Source organism: Quercus suber, unplaced genomic scaffold (assembly GCF_002906115.3).
Source record: "Quercus suber isolate HL8 unplaced genomic scaffold, Cork oak 2.0 scaffold_840, whole genome shotgun sequence".
NCBI classification, from domain to species: Eukaryota; Viridiplantae; Streptophyta; class Magnoliopsida; order Fagales; family Fagaceae; genus Quercus; species Quercus suber.
In genome coordinates, this window is record NW_027070270.1 from 111280 (window position 1) to 126512 (window position 15233).

The 15233-nt window shown below is 34.5% G+C and overlaps 2 protein-coding genes across 2 annotated transcripts; one reads left to right on the plus strand and one right to left on the minus strand.

Annotated features, from left to right (window-relative positions):
• Positions 1 to 354: 354 nt before the first annotated feature.
• Positions 355 to 1365, plus strand: LOC111986493 (uncharacterized). Its single transcript, XM_024018125.2, has one exon. It carries the CDS (start codon positions 429 to 431, stop codon positions 1110 to 1112), a length of 684 nt encoding a protein of 227 aa, XP_023873893.1. The 5' UTR covers positions 355 to 428; the 3' UTR covers positions 1113 to 1365.
• A 1493-nt stretch (positions 1366 to 2858) lies between these two features.
• LOC111986495 (putative SWI/SNF-related matrix-associated actin-dependent regulator of chromatin subfamily A member 3-like 1) lies at positions 2859 to 12041 on the minus strand. Its single transcript, XM_024018127.2, has 3 exons — positions 10240 to 12041; positions 8089 to 8380; positions 2859 to 3499 (listed from the first exon to the last, which is right to left on the minus strand). The coding sequence occupies exons 1-3, from the start codon at positions 11794 to 11796 to the stop codon at positions 2859 to 2861; spliced, it is 2490 nt and encodes an 829-aa protein (XP_023873895.2). The 5' UTR covers positions 11797 to 12041.
• Between the last annotated feature and the right edge of the window lie 3192 nt (positions 12042 to 15233).

Sequence of the window (15233 nt, forward strand, 5' to 3'; positions counted from 1 at the left end):
TGAACAAATTATAGTAAAGTTATGCCAAAATTGTGGTACTACTAGCAGAACTCTTTACTCTTTTAGTCTTTATAACTCTTTCTCAAAAAAAAAAAATTTTGAAACCGCGGCTATTAACTGTATTGGGCCAAAGAACCCAATCAGAACTGGCTCAGAGGCTCCAACTCAAGCCCGTTACAGCTAGACCACGCGTATTGGGCTTTAATTTCAAATTTCAAATTTCAAATTATTAGCTAAGCCCATTATGTATTTTCGACCGTTGGAAACCAAGTCGGTGATGTATGGGTCTATTATAAATATGACCGGCTTAAGAAGACTGCTCTGTTTAGAATTTTTCTCTGTGTATAACTCTGCTCTGCTTTTACAAACGCGTTTTCGATTTCTAGTGGTGAAAGTTCTGATCATCTTGATCAGAGAGTAATCAAAGGATGTCCGAGAATCAAAAATTTGCTGCGGAAATAATTGTGGAAAAGGGCAATGAAATTGAAGATGGGTCTGTGTCTGGGTCTGGTTTACTTGAGATTGAGAAGATGATAGACACACTAACGCAAGCTGGGCGTGTGGGCGACACGCGCCGTCTTGAGGTTTTTGCGGCGTGTGATGTTTTGATTCTTGAGAAGGTTTTGCCACACTGCAACGTTGATCAGTTGATGTATGTGGAGAAGTGTTGCAAATCCAGAGGGAGAGATCTGAGCCTTGTGACTGATCATTTGTGGAAGAAATTCTACGAAAGGGAATTCGGGGTTTCAAAGGCTGATGCTGTGGTTCAAAGGATGAGGGAAAAGAAGGTTTCGCTCAAGTGGGTCACATTGTATGTAGCTAAACTGAAGGAAAGGGCTGAGGCTGAGAACAAAGCGATTGATCGAGTAAATCTACTTTACAAGAAAGAGAATGAGAGGAAACAGAGTAGGCAACTCAAGGTTTGCGAAGTGGTGAAATCCATCACAAGAAAGAGGGGATGTGATGAGATCTGTAACATAAAGAAGGGAAACTTGATGAAGAAGGCAAGAAAAGAGTTTGAAAATTGCAGAGAGGTGAAGGATCTTGCTGCTATCAACAGGATTGCCTTGCAAAGGAAATGTCATCATCTTCCCTCTTTGTTCATTAAGTGATTTAGCTGTTTGGGTTTTCTGTAAAGAAGAGATTTTGTTGAATTGCTCAAGGGAAAAATTTTTTGGCTATTAGGGTTTTTTTTTAGGCAGGAGATATTGTAGTGTTGTAGAAAAGATTTTATTTTTTGGGATTTGTCTAATCTTTTTGCCACTGTCTGTTGGTCAAGTGAGTTTGGCTAATGGGTTTTCATTAGAAGACATTTTTGTATAGAAGAAACTTAAAAGGATTTGTTATTTTTTTTAGTAGAATTTCCAAATGTCAGCCAAGAGAGCCTGGCTACAATATCAGGAATACATTTTGTTCTACTGAATTTGTGAAATCGTCTTCCTTGCTTCTTTGCTTTTACTTTACATCTTACAAATTTCTTTGTCATTGAGACTACTAATGATTGCTAATGATTTGTATGGAGACTACTAATGATTTTGACTAATGGTAATGCTTTGTCATTGAAGACAGATATGATGAGTTTCTAATACAGATAAGGATGAGGCAATATAAAAGGGTTAAAAAGCTTTATAAATAAAATTATTTTCCCAACTCAAGTATATTTTTCAGGTTCTATGTCTAAAATTTAGAGCAAGTCTTAGAATTGAGTGACATTAATAGTTTCTCACTAGTCTTGTTTCTTTAAATCTTAAGGAAAAATGTATATTTGAAATTTTACAATGGTACTTGGAACTAGATCACCCCTCTAACTAATGCATCTGTGGGTGATGGATGTTCAAGAAAAAGAGGAATCACAGTAAGGACCAGTCAAGTAAAAGGGAGATTATGGCTTCTCACTGATGGCCAGGACGCCTGTAGTTCACACAAGTCTACTTCCTAGATCGGGGATCAACCTGTGAAGTTTGATCACACATCCTCTAAAGATTGAGTTAGAAGTCTATATTTTGTGAGTGGAAAGAAACAGAGCAATGGTAGCAGCTTTTATTAAAATCAATTTCCCTCTTTTTTTTTTATTAAATTCGGCTTAGGGCTTTTATTAGAGAGATTTTCTGGTATTGCTTATGGGATTTTTTTTTTCCTAGGTCAGTTCTCATTCTCTTGATCCTGTATTTTTTCTCAATCATGTCATTAACATATGTTAATATGATTCTTTTTTCCTGCAGAATAGGCTCTTTTTTTTTTTCCTGATTAACGAAGTGAACTCAACAATTGAAAAGAATAAAAGGGTATAAGAAAACATATAGCAGGAGCCCTTTTAAGTGTTAATTAGGAATGTTATTTCACCTTATTATAGTCACGCCCAAGTAAAAGACACCAAGCCCAAGTAAAAGACACCAACTCAAGTCGCTCTCCTCTACCTATTTTTTTGTTATTATTAAAATTAAAATAAAATAAAATAAGAGGAAGGAATGTTATTTTACCTTTTGTTTCACCATTGGCGCTTATAGACTGTTGAGACTAGACTCTACACTTATATCCTTTGGCTACCATGGTTCAATTATTAAAAGATTCACGCATAAAAGTGAATTAGAATATAAAATTCCAATTTGGAACATCTTTCTCTTTTTAACACCTGAATTTAGTAAAAAAAGTTGCCAACTCAATCAATTATCTATTCTCTATAGAAACAAGGTGTATCCAAACTAGATTTGAATTTGTATATAGATGCATGCACAAGTTCCATTACATAAAAGGGAGTACAAAACATGTACATGTTATATTGTAGCACTTACATGTACAATAAGCGCAAAATGTGCTCATAAAGACATGAGGACATGTAATATGTAGCACTCACAGTCTCACATGTACAAGCTACGCTCAAAAGAGCTTATAGAGACATGAGGACACGAAAGGTTCCACCATGGCTCCAACAAGTAGACTCTAGAAGCAGCTGTGAGGTTTATACCTGTTCCTGAGGCCTTAAGACTTGCAAGCAAAACCGTGGGTGAATCTGGTCCAGGAATTGCAAATTCTTCAATTACATTAGCCCTTCTCTTTGCATTCATAGACCCATCTAAGCGCAAAATTTTGAAACCAGCATCTTTCAGTGGCTTTTCAAGTAATATCAACATCTTTCGGAACTGTGAAAATACTACTGATTTTATAGCTGGGTTCTGATTTCTTGATTCCACAAGAAGTTTTAGAAGAGTGGAAACTTTCGAAGATGCTGTTGTTTTTGACGAGGATACTCCAGCATCATCAGCATCAGAATTTTCTGGAGGGGCTGTGAACAGGTCAGACTGTTGCACAGGACGGCGACAAAGGGGGCAGCAGGTTTTGCGCTGTAGAGTTTTTAAAATACAAGCTTGGCAAAAAATGTGAGCACAACGTGTAATTACAATATTGGTTGGTGGTGACATGCAAATTGGACAGTCAAAATCTTCACCCTCTTGCAGTACCTCAACCATCTTTTTCAGCAACTCTGGGTTGTTGGATACATCTGCTTATAATCAATTTTAAGTTGTCAGTGCAGAATACACACAGAAAACAAATTGGTAGCAAAGATGTCTTTTGCAATCTTCATGAGATAATAATAAATAAATAAATTTTTAAAAGCAAGCCACTGTAAAAAAGTGCAAGAACACAAGCGCAACATTCCACTAAATGACCACTCTCATTGGTCACCTAAATAGCACTTTATTGGACAACATGCATCAAGGTAATTATCAAGATAAAGTGAAAAACAATCTTCTAATTTCAAGCAATACGAACTTCTTAAACTAAAATGCAAACAGAAAACTAATATTTGAATGAATATTGCACATATGCATATTAACATAATCTATCACAAGTAAAATCACCATCATTAAATTATTAGCCTGTTAAATATGTCCAGAATTGCACGAGCACACTGATCTATCTCATACCAAAAAATAAAAACATTAAATATTGATATTATCATCATGGAGTGTGAAAGCAAATCAAGAAACCCGACCACATACGTTCCAGTGTTCCAAACATTGTGAATCAATATCCACAAATGTGAGAATTGCCCCCAAAGAGTCCCAGCCAATAACCTCAATGCCAATATAGCCAAGTGCCAAAGAATGGGATATGATTAATGAAAGATATCCACAACCATACCCTCTCTAGCAATATTCTCAGGCCAAGACCATCTTGTCTCTTGGGTTGATCAAATACATCCCAACTAACCAAATACTCCTGCCTACGCTACCAACAACCAGCCAATAAAAAGTCCTGTATATTCTCAATTCCTGTGATATTCTAACTGGAATCATACAAACACAAAAGATTTGTAGACAAAAACTGCCACACCCTTGAAATACAACTCTTCCATCTGTCCACTCTGTCCCACCCATCCTTTCCACCACAGTCATAAAACTCTATATCCAATGGTTTTCTTATAACAAAAGGCCCAAGTAATTCATAAATGACCGACCAACCAACCTGAGCAGGGTTAACAATATCTCCTTTCCACATGGTTGTGTAAGTATACTGTATGTCTACCAAATACTTCACAAGTAATGGAAAGTACCCACAAAATACATCCAGAAGCAACAAACTGCACCTAATTCCATTTAAAATTGGTTTCCACTTTCCACCAATTGAATATAGCAATCAGCCTCACTCTCCTAGATAGCATCTTCTGAACTCTACAAGTACTTTGAGGTGATGATGTTGTCATTTATGCAGCTCCTGCTTTACACCAATTAATTCTACCAATAAAGCTTCCCAAAATGGAGTCCAATGGCATTCAATCACAGTGAAAATGGTGGGGGAGCATAATAGCGAGGGTAGGCAGTCGAAGTTATTTGAAGAGCAGATTTGTTGTACAGCTAACTGAGATAGGTACGTTGACATATGCAGCTCAAACAGTTAGCTAATATGATCAAAATACTCCCTCTGTCCCAAATTGTTTGTCAGCCTTAGCAAATCCAACTTTTTGGGGGGAAATCATGTATTGCACTGTCCTCGAAATAAAAATTTACTGATTTCTAAAATTAGCCTCATTAAATTACAATCAGATAATGCATAGGGAAAACGGATATTGAATTTTCCAATAAAATAAATGGCAATTTGGAATTATGAAATTGTGTTAGTTGACTTTTCAAACTAGACATGTCTACCATAGCTTGTGAATCTGCATTCTTTAAAGCAGTGCGCATGGTCAATGGTAAGCCAAGTCTCAACAACTCTAAATCATCACTTACAAAATATGGCTTCTTAGAAATATAGGAGAGATTAGTGAGCAGTTGGATGGCAAGGGATCTAGTCTTCAATTTCTTCAAACTGAATTGTAGATCTATACCAACCATCTACACCCACAAGAAGCAAGAACTCCCCACATGCCAACCCCATGGTCCATATCTCTATCTCTCTCTCTCTCTCTCTACAAATATCTGACTATTCTACTTTGATGCTCAAATTGACTGGCTAAATTTGACTAAGCTCCTTTGGCTTCAGTTGGTGGCCAGCTCTTTAGTTTGGTGTCAGTTCTCAATTTCCCAAAATTGGCAAGGTTGGTTTGGTGGAAAAATACACTCAAAACCACACTTAGCATACTGTAAGCATTTTTGGGACCTGTAGGCTATTTGAGTCACTATTAGCCTATAAGATCTTATTTTTTAAATTTTAAAATCCAAAAGTAGCGAACTTTATTTTTACTACAGTCCAGGTCCCCAGAAAAGGCACCCAAAACTTTAGTTTTTCTTCCTTGTTTAAAATCCATTTCATACCCCTTTCCTCAACCCTTTTAGAAACACTAAATTCCCAATGGCTCCCCTTAGAAACACTAAATTCCCAATGGCTCCCCTAACCTTTGCCCTCTTTAAAACTTAACCCTAGCATCCAACAAACCCAAATACTGCTACCAACACAACTCTTACAACTTCATTTGTAGTCTCCTACAGCTAGGGTCTTCAAGATTCAAAATTTCCTAGTCCAAGCTCCAAACTGAACCATAAACCTCTAACACTAATTCCGTACTAACCCAAAATCTTCAATCTTTTCCTCAAGCTGTCACCCTGGTACTTACTCTGGAAAGGCTCTCTTTGCTGTGGTCTTATGTCAGTAAGCCATCCAGCCAGCCAACTTTTAATAGGCCCCAGCTTTGTTGATACTCAAATGGAGATAACCATAACTTCAAACCACACAGGAACTCTATTGTAATAAGGTATTCTAGCACTAACTTTTATGGCATGAAGACATAAATGTAATGGACTTTTGATTCTCCTTCAACTGACAATGTAACCTCTGTTTGCAATCCAACAATGAAAGAACCCAAAAAGTCACTTTCTAAGAGACTAACTCGATAATTACAATGGGGGAGAGGGGATTTGAACCTTAGATGTCTCCATTAAAAACACTAGAAGATGTCAACCAGTCAAGCTACAAGACTCTTGGCGTTATTACTTTCATGGTTTTTATGATGATACTCGTATTTTTAATATTCGTTTCCACATAGCTTGTCAAAAGACCCACCGAAGACAATGAACGGCCTGAAATTTTTTCACATTTCCACCTATAATTTGCAGCAATGCATCATTTGTGAGTATGTATTCCACTCAAAATTTCTCAAAAATCATGTATGAAATCAATTAGCATGTTTTTTTTTTTTTTAATACCTTAGAGAGTTATCGTACAATATATACAACGTTAACGAGTCATACTCACTTGATGTTAACCTTTTCTTTTTGCTTTTGATATTTTTCCAGGCCATTAATTTTTAAACCTAAATCTTAGGTCAAACACACAATAAGTTTTTTTTGCATAGAAGACTCTAATAGTTTTCCATGCAACTCACTTTTAAGTCTTACACTATGTTTGTTTAGAAGGAATGGAGGAGAAAATGGAAGAGAATAGACTCAAATTCCGTTGTTTGGTTAGAAGGAAAGAGAGAAGAGAAATGGATTTCATGGATGCCACCAATTTTTTATTTTTAACTTTCCCACCAAATCCATAAAATTACTAAAACTTTGGAAAGTTTTGACTTTTTGTGAAATTACTTTTATATCTGTTGATCACCTACTGATTTCTTGTCCAGTTTCTCAGTCTCTATGGATGTATATGCTTCGGTTGTTTGGGATTGATTGGGTCATGCCAGGTTCCATTGCAGACTTATTTTTTTGTTGGTATCATTGGCTTGGGAAACATAATTCTGATATTTGGAATTTTGTTCCAGGCTGTTTAATGTGGAATATTTGGACTAAACGGAATTGGCATTCTTTTGAGGATACAGGAAAATCATTGGATCAATTGTTAGATTTATGCAAACAGACCCTCTTTGATTGGTCTCGGAGTTGGAGTCTCTCGGATTGTTCTACTCTCACGGATTTTCTTTTGTCTCTTAGAATAGCTCAGAGTCTGTTTGCTTCTTTTTACTTCTTTTTTCTATTTGTTCACTATCGTGAACCTTGTGTATTTTTCATGCTATTCCTTTTTCAATAAAACTATTTCTTACCTGTAAAAAAAAAAAAAAAAAAAAAACTTTATAATTTAAAAGGACAAAATTGTAAAATACATTTTATTTCTTTCCTTTCTCTTCTCCTTTACATCAAAATACATATTTTCATTTCCCTTTAGTTTCCTTTCCCTTCCCTTAAACTTTTCATTTCTCTTCCCTTCCCTTCCCTTCCCTTCCCTTCCCTTCTTCTTTCTTCCGTCCAACCAAACATTGCCTTAGTGATAGCCTTGATAAGAAAGCAATATACCATCATCCTCTCTCAGACTCACACTATAATATAAATTAAGAAGCTTCACTAATGTATCAATAACAAAATAGCTTTATTGCAAAAAGGAGACGAGAAAACCACCGATAAAGTTATTCTAAATACTTAGACTAAAGAGTATGATAACACATTAATTTAGGAATGAGCAACCAAATGAAATCCTCAAGCCTAACAAAATTGACATTTTGAGATGGCAGATAAAACACACACAGACACACGAAGACAGAACTATCTGCTAAATAACAGTAGGGAGTTTCACAGAATCTAAGCAACTAAAATCTCAGTAACTTAATAAAATAAAAGGAAAAAAGAGAAGATAATTTTACATCTTTCATATTACCTTCAATATTGTGATCAGGAAGTAAAGATTTGAGATCTGAAGGGCACAACGCCAAATCAATACATATCTGGCGAAGTCGTAGGAGTATACTAAGTACAGCTGAGTAGTTGGGCATCTGTCGACCAGCATTAAAATAATTCCGGAAAACACTCTTAGCTTCCCCTTCCATATTGTCATACAATTCACGTTCTTCTTTAGAAAGTTCCACATAACAAATCTCTATAGTTTTAGGTGGCAACCCAACCAGTCCCTTGTCTTTTGTTCTTCGCAAAGAAATGGTTGCCATTAGAACCTGAAATTGTAACCAATTAAATTCAATAAAGTGCATACATATGAATCAGTCTGCAGAAGACAACAAAATGAAATAAAAAAGCAGAAAATGGAACAATTCAAATTAATCACGACCACAAGACACTGTAAAAATTTCTATGAAGGAAAAAGAAAAAGGCAGATCATTCTCTAAATTAGAAGTGTTACAGCTTTTCATTACAACAATGAGCCTTGGCTCAAATGACACTTCCTCCCACAAGTGTGCATGGAGGGTGTTGTTGTGAGTTCAAAACCCACCAGGTGAGCGTATCACTAACAAATCTAAAAAATAGAAATAAAAATTTCATTAGCTTTTGATTAAACCTAAATACCTAATAGGCTTCTTATTAATCCATGTTACCCACTTCATGCTATTAATCAGATATATTCACTGTTATTTACTTTTCCAATGAAATCAATTTGCTCTTCTCCAAACCTTTCATATAATCATTTTAAAAAATCTAATGCAGAAAACCTAGTCCATGCATTGCAAATTCTGAATATAAAGTTCATAAAATGTACTTCCTTATAAATCAAAAAGGTTCTCTTTCATCAACATGAGACAATGAAACAACTAATTAGTCATTCGGAGGTATGCCTGCAAGAACTTCCTGTGCTTGACTCAGGTGGTAAAGGATGTGGTAGGGTTGGAATAGGTATTCTGTTCAAATCCTACCATTCAATCAAATATTAAAGAAAGAAATAATCCATTTTAATACATTGCCCCACTTTGCCTTTTATGCAAGGTGGTGAGAGACAAGTTGATGGACAACTCATCCAATAATGACCTGAAATTTTACTTATAAATATATAAACAAATAAAGACCTGAACTCTGCCAAGATACAATTGTAACAAAAATGGATTTTCAGAGAAACTTTATGTGCTTCAATCTTTTGTTAATCTATATTCAGTAACATGGTTATAGTAATTGAAATTGAAATCTTTTCAGAGAACCTTCTATGTTCTATAGTGCTGTACAATACATAGATTTCATAATCTATAGCCAATAATCTTAATAATTTACTTAAATTTAACTGCTTAAATACTCCTCACATCCCAGTAAGAGTCCTTCCAATTTTGATCTGCTGCAGGATATTGGTCAATTTCAAAAAGTGAAGATGTAATTTCTCTTCATTTCCTCAACAAACCCTCCATCCAACAATTTCTCTTCATAGTTCGCATGAGATGTTCCAATCAATTAGAAGCAAATTGGACTTACTTAGGATTTTATATCAGAATACATTTTTCTATTAAGAAACTGAAACCAAAAACAAAGGACTCTTGTGGCAAGGAAAATTTGGATTCCAATAGCTGAAATTAAAGAGAAAGAGATTGAATTGGACCTGTTAGGAACTGTTCTCTGAAAACAGATTTCTGTTTATAAACAAAAGACTCCTTTTTTACTTAAATATATATTTATAAAAATCAAAATCAAAAGACTCCTTTTGCAAGGAAAATCTCAAATAACCAAAGAAATTGAAATCTTCAGAATGAAAATGCCAAAAACTATTGTGATTCACTTCTATATAGGTCCCACTATTCTAAGTAGAAAGTGCAACAGAAGTCCAAAATATTAATAAATAAAAAATCATTTAATCTTTGCAATTATATTTAAAATACACAACTGTCGTGGCAAAGAGCCAAAAACCATACACTTTCAAGCAATTGACTAAGCAAAGAAACAAAGTACTAAGGAAGATCAGAAAACCTTTCACAATAAAAGTAAAGCATTTAGCCATATAGAACAATGATTTCCAACCTCAAAGAACGCATAATTCAGTAACACAAAACTAACATCCCTTTTTGGTAAAAAGTAAGCAAAATCTGTAACATGAAATTACCTGTAGACGTGAGAGGCCCTTTTGGTCCCCCTGAGAAAGTGGACGCTGTACCAAGCTTTGCCAATAGCTCTTAATTGAAAATGGCTCAAACCGCAAGAATGACATCAAAGAAAACAAATCAAATGAGCCATTCTGAATTGGTGTTCCCGTAACAACCCACCTCCGCTTGGCTTTCAAATCAGTGACAGCTTCACTTTGTCGAGCATTCACATTCTTTATCACATGTGCCTCATCCAAAATGACCCGCCACCACTCGATCTTACTCACAGGGGACCATGGCCGTTGAACTTCAGCAGCCAGAGTACTATACGTCGTCAATACTATATCATACTTCTTAAGCTCCTCAACATCATTTGTTCTCTCCCCGTAATACATATACACTTTCAACTTTCCTCGCCAAGTATGCTCTTGAAGCTGTGTTACCCACGTCGAGAATACAGAAGGCGGGCAGACAATTAAAGTTGTCTTGATAACAAAATTACTAGAAGAGCTCTCACAAACACCAGCAGACTTCCTTATTACATTGGCATCTAATCTTGCATCATTAATTTTACGTTTCTTCCTTGACAAAGTACCCTTCTTACTTACTCTACCTCTCTTACCTTTCTTGCTACTATCCCCATCCTCCTCGCCTATTTCATCTAAGTTTTCTAAATCTACACTACCACTACGAATTTCATTAACAGAAGCACTATCGAATTTATCGAATGCAATCAAAGACAGCAAAGTTAGAGTCTTACCCAACCCCATATCATCCGCGAAAATCCCACCACGCAAAGGCTCGGGCCGCACTTCAGTACTAAAATTCGTCAATATATTGACATAACTTCCATCTTTCTCCTCCCAAAACGGAGGCAATTCGTTCGAATTCTCTCTATTAACCAACCACCCCAACCCCTCTTTCTGATGCTTAAAGAGCTTCGATTTGATCACATTCTGGGGCGGTTCCAAGCCTTCCAAACGACCTTTCTTGCTCGCATTCTCGTCCACAAGCTTGAAAATTTCATCCACGCTCTTGAATTCCTCAACACCCTTCTTCTTCTCCTTCACCACCGCCGCCTCCGACAGAGTGAAAGACGGATCAGAGTCCGAAATCAAGTGCAACCCACCTCGCGAAATAGCCGATTTCACTGTCTGAAACGCGTCGGCCCTCGCGAAGACGTGGACCTGGCAAGGAATCTTGAACCTATTACCGGGCACACGATTGTTCGGCACAATGCCTTCGACGTGAATCGCAAGAGAGTCGATCAGAGGCGCGAGGACCGAGGCGACGTTGCGCTCGATGTGGCCGACTTGGACGGTGCGAGTGTTGAGAACCTTGATAGCGTTTGGGTCGTAAGCATTGAGAGGCTCCCGAACCAAACCCACCATTTCTCGACCGCTTATAGTGCCCGAGTAGTACTGGATTCCAACTATGTTCGCGATTATGAAACCCACCATGAAAGTCTCCGGTGGAGGCTGTGACGGTGGAAAGTCCTGCAGAAGTGAAAACTCATCTGGGTCTTGCCACTGCTCTAGACTCAAGAAAAGCGATACTGGGTCCACTTCGTCTTCCATGGAAAAAACACAGACAGAGCTTGTTTTCAACTTCTGGGTTTTTAGAGAGAGAAAAAGTTAGAGAGAGATGGGGTTTGATGTAGAGGCCACTGTTGGTACCGTTTCAGATGGGTTTGTTTAGTTTTTAGTTTAGTTTAGTTTAGTTGTTTTTTTTTTAACTTTGAATGAAAACCGAAAGGCGCGTTTAGAGAGAGAAACAAAGAGTAAAGAAGAATAGAATGGACTCCCTGTCTCTCTCTCTCTCTCTCTCCCTGCGTCATTCTCCATATATATCATTTTTATTTCCCTTTCTTCGAGGTAATTCGACAGTTACAATTGAAGAAGGTGATTTTGAATCGTAAACTTTTTGTTAGCGATCAGAAACCTGAACGACTCTTTAAATATGTATATATATATATATATATATTTTTTTTTTTTGGATAATTTGACTTAGATAATTTGATAATTAAGACATGATTTATAACCTAGACATCTCGCTTAGAAATATCAAGATTTAAGACATCGTTTTTTTTTTTTTAGATGCAAGATTTAAGACATCTTGTATCAAAAAAGAAGATTTAAGACATCTTTTTTTTTCTATTATGGAATATCAAGACATGTCTATTAAACTATAAAAATCTGTCTAACTAATATATATCATGATTTAAATGTTCACATTTAAAAAATAAATAAATGTGAACACAAAGAAGTTCATTGTTTACATATGACATATAGGAGAGCGTGTATTTCAAAAAAAAAAAACAATAATTGTAAGTTAAAAAATATTGTTATCCTAAACTTTCAATTCTTGAAATTTAAAGGATCACTTTTAATCCTCAATATAAAGTAATTCCCAATATTTTTTTAAAAAAAATATATTGATCCCAAACTTTCAATTCTTGAATTTTAAAGGACCATTTTTAGTCTCTTAACCTAAAGTGATTGGTTTTAATTCCTAACATATTTAAAATGAATAACATATCAATTTTGAGTTGAGACACATTATCTAAAGAATTAAAAGTGATTACTTTAACAATATGGATTAGAATTTCTAATCTAAATAAATAAATAAACAGGAACTAGAATTACTCGTGGCTGAATTTTAGGTATTTACCGCATATTTGAGACCTAATTTTCTTTTTCTTTTTCTTTTTCTTTTTTTAATTTGAAGAATCCTTTAGAAAATATAAGTACTGTCTAATTGTCTATATGTGTTTGTCTGTGACTCTGTGTCGCTGTTTGCTAATTTGAGCCGAATTCAGAAGCAAAAATATAATTGAAAGATGATGGAGCCATGGAGGTGGACACAGCACTCAGCAGCACATGTAAGCCATGCATTCTTGAGAAAGTGCTAGAAAATAAATAAAAATAAATAAATAAGAATTCTTGGGAAAGTGAAACTTTTTTGACGAAGGGAAAGTGGAAGTTTTTATAACAATGGAATTTTCCGGTGAGGACTGAGAAGGGTATAAACAATTGGTGCATATTTTTATGTTAGCTTTTTTTTTTTTTTTTTTAGTGAAGCATATTTTAGTTTGTAAGCTATGAAAATATGCACGAAAAAAGGGGGGTAGGGGAGCGAAAGTTGCAAAAAGACGCAGTAGATAGCACACTCGTGCAAAGTCAAAAAACTCCCAACCAGCAAAACGGCACTAGCTGACGATAGAGTTGAAACATTGGAAACTCCTAGGAACTCACACTAACACTGTAAGTTACACATACATTTATTCAACTACCATTTTTGATTCGATTTTTTTTTTTTTCTAAATCATTTGGCGACAACAAAGGAAAATGAAGATGAAATTCTCCTCAATTTGCATGAATTTGTGAGGCTTGCTTCTTTGTAATATCAACTTCTTCTTTCTACCAACTTTGTTTTTTATTTTAGAGAGTTTTTAATTTGGACAAAATTTAACTACAAAATTAGCTGTAACTTAAGATTACAAACTTACCCAATAAAATAAATATTACAACATATTTTGAAAATATAACCATTGAATTACATGTTCTTTACGCTCTTAATACACATCTTAAATTTTGTGTAAATCGAATATTATTTACTATATGATCTATAAGTTTATATTTTGTACATAATTTTAAATTACAAAAATTTATAATTTAAAAAATTTATTGATGGCATAGCTATTGATCTTTAATTTTCTTGAAATTTTGCAAGTATAGAAGATATAAGAAGAATATGTAATATAATAGTGGATTTGTCAAAATTCACTGCTAATAAAAAGATATTAAATAAGTTTGTAATCTAAGACTACAACTAATTTTGTAACTAAATTTTATCCTTTTAATTTATAACGTCCGCTTTTTATTATAGTTTTTTTATCATTAAACCAAAATACCAATTAATTTTTAATATAAGCAAAAATTACACCTCATATCTTAGAAGAAAAAAAAAATTATAAAATAAAAATTGTTTATTGTTTTACTTTAGTGGAACTTAAAAAGTGTGAAATCTGTTTTCTCTTTTTATAATAGTTTTTTATCATTAAACTAAAACATAAATTAATTTTTAGTATAAGCAAAAATTGTACCTCAAATCTTAGAAGAAAAAAATATATAAAATAAAAATTGCTTAAGTGTGAAACCTGTTTTCTTTTTTATATGGGGAAGTGTGAACCCTTAAATGATGTTGACATCACTACAGTGGTTTCCATCATTAATAAATTGGATTTTTTTTTTTTTAAGTAGACGTTGGATTTTGAAATTGTACCGTTATTTACAAGTATTAAAAAATAAAAATAAAAATAAATGAATAAAAAAGAAGATCACTGGTGTGCGGCATGCCTTCACTACAACCTACATGTTTCATTGCTGGCATGAAAAATGAGCGTTTCATTATGTTTAAAGTCAAATTAATTTAATTAATTCTTGCAAGCAAAAAAGAAAACCTCAATTCACTTAAGTAAATTTGCTTCTTCTTTTTTTTATGGGAATTAAATTTGCTTTTAACTAAAAAAAAAAGGTTCAAAGTTCAAACCATTGCTAGCATGAAAAATGAGCGTTTCAATTATGTTCAAAAAGTCAAATTAATTTTATCAAAAAATTAAATTAATTAATTATTGTAAGAAAAAAAAGCTCAGTTCACCTGATTATATTTGCATTTGACTAATTCTGATTTCCTCATGGAACTTTTTAAGATTAAGAAATGATGCAGAATTGTTTTCATGAAATGGGAACGCGTTAATTGTATAATAATAACAATAATTGAGGCGAAAAAAAGGAATATGAGGTTAAATTCCTCGACTTAGGTGGACTTTTCTTTATAGGCTTTATAAAAGAGAATTTATCACACGAAATAAATTAATCCTTTTTTAATGAGAGAGGAAAATTTTGAAATAGATGATTGGAGAGTAGAGACTAGGGAGAAGTGTGTGACTCAAAAAATAATGAGAGGAGGAAAGGTGGTGGCAGAACCACATTAGCATCAAGCCCAAATTTTT

What these genes read in the sequence shown, in the direction of transcription:
- LOC111986493 (XM_024018125.2), top strand. Translation starts at nt 429, where the DNA reads ATGTCCGAGAATCAAAAATTTGCTGCGGAAATAATTGTGGAAAAGGGC.
- LOC111986495 (XM_024018127.2), bottom strand. Translation starts at nt 11,796, where the DNA reads ATGGAAGACGAAGTGGACCCAGTATCGCTTTTCTTGAGTCTAGAGCAG. An exon ending in AGGGCCTCTCACGTCTACAG is followed by an intron (nt 8,381 to 10,239) that starts GTAATTTCATGT and finishes TTACAATTTCAG; the next exon opens with GTTCTAATGGCAACCATTTC. An exon ending in TCCTGATCACAATATTGAAG is followed by an intron (nt 3,500 to 8,088) that starts GTAATATGAAAG and finishes GATTATAAGCAG; the next exon opens with ATGTATCCAACAACCCAGAG.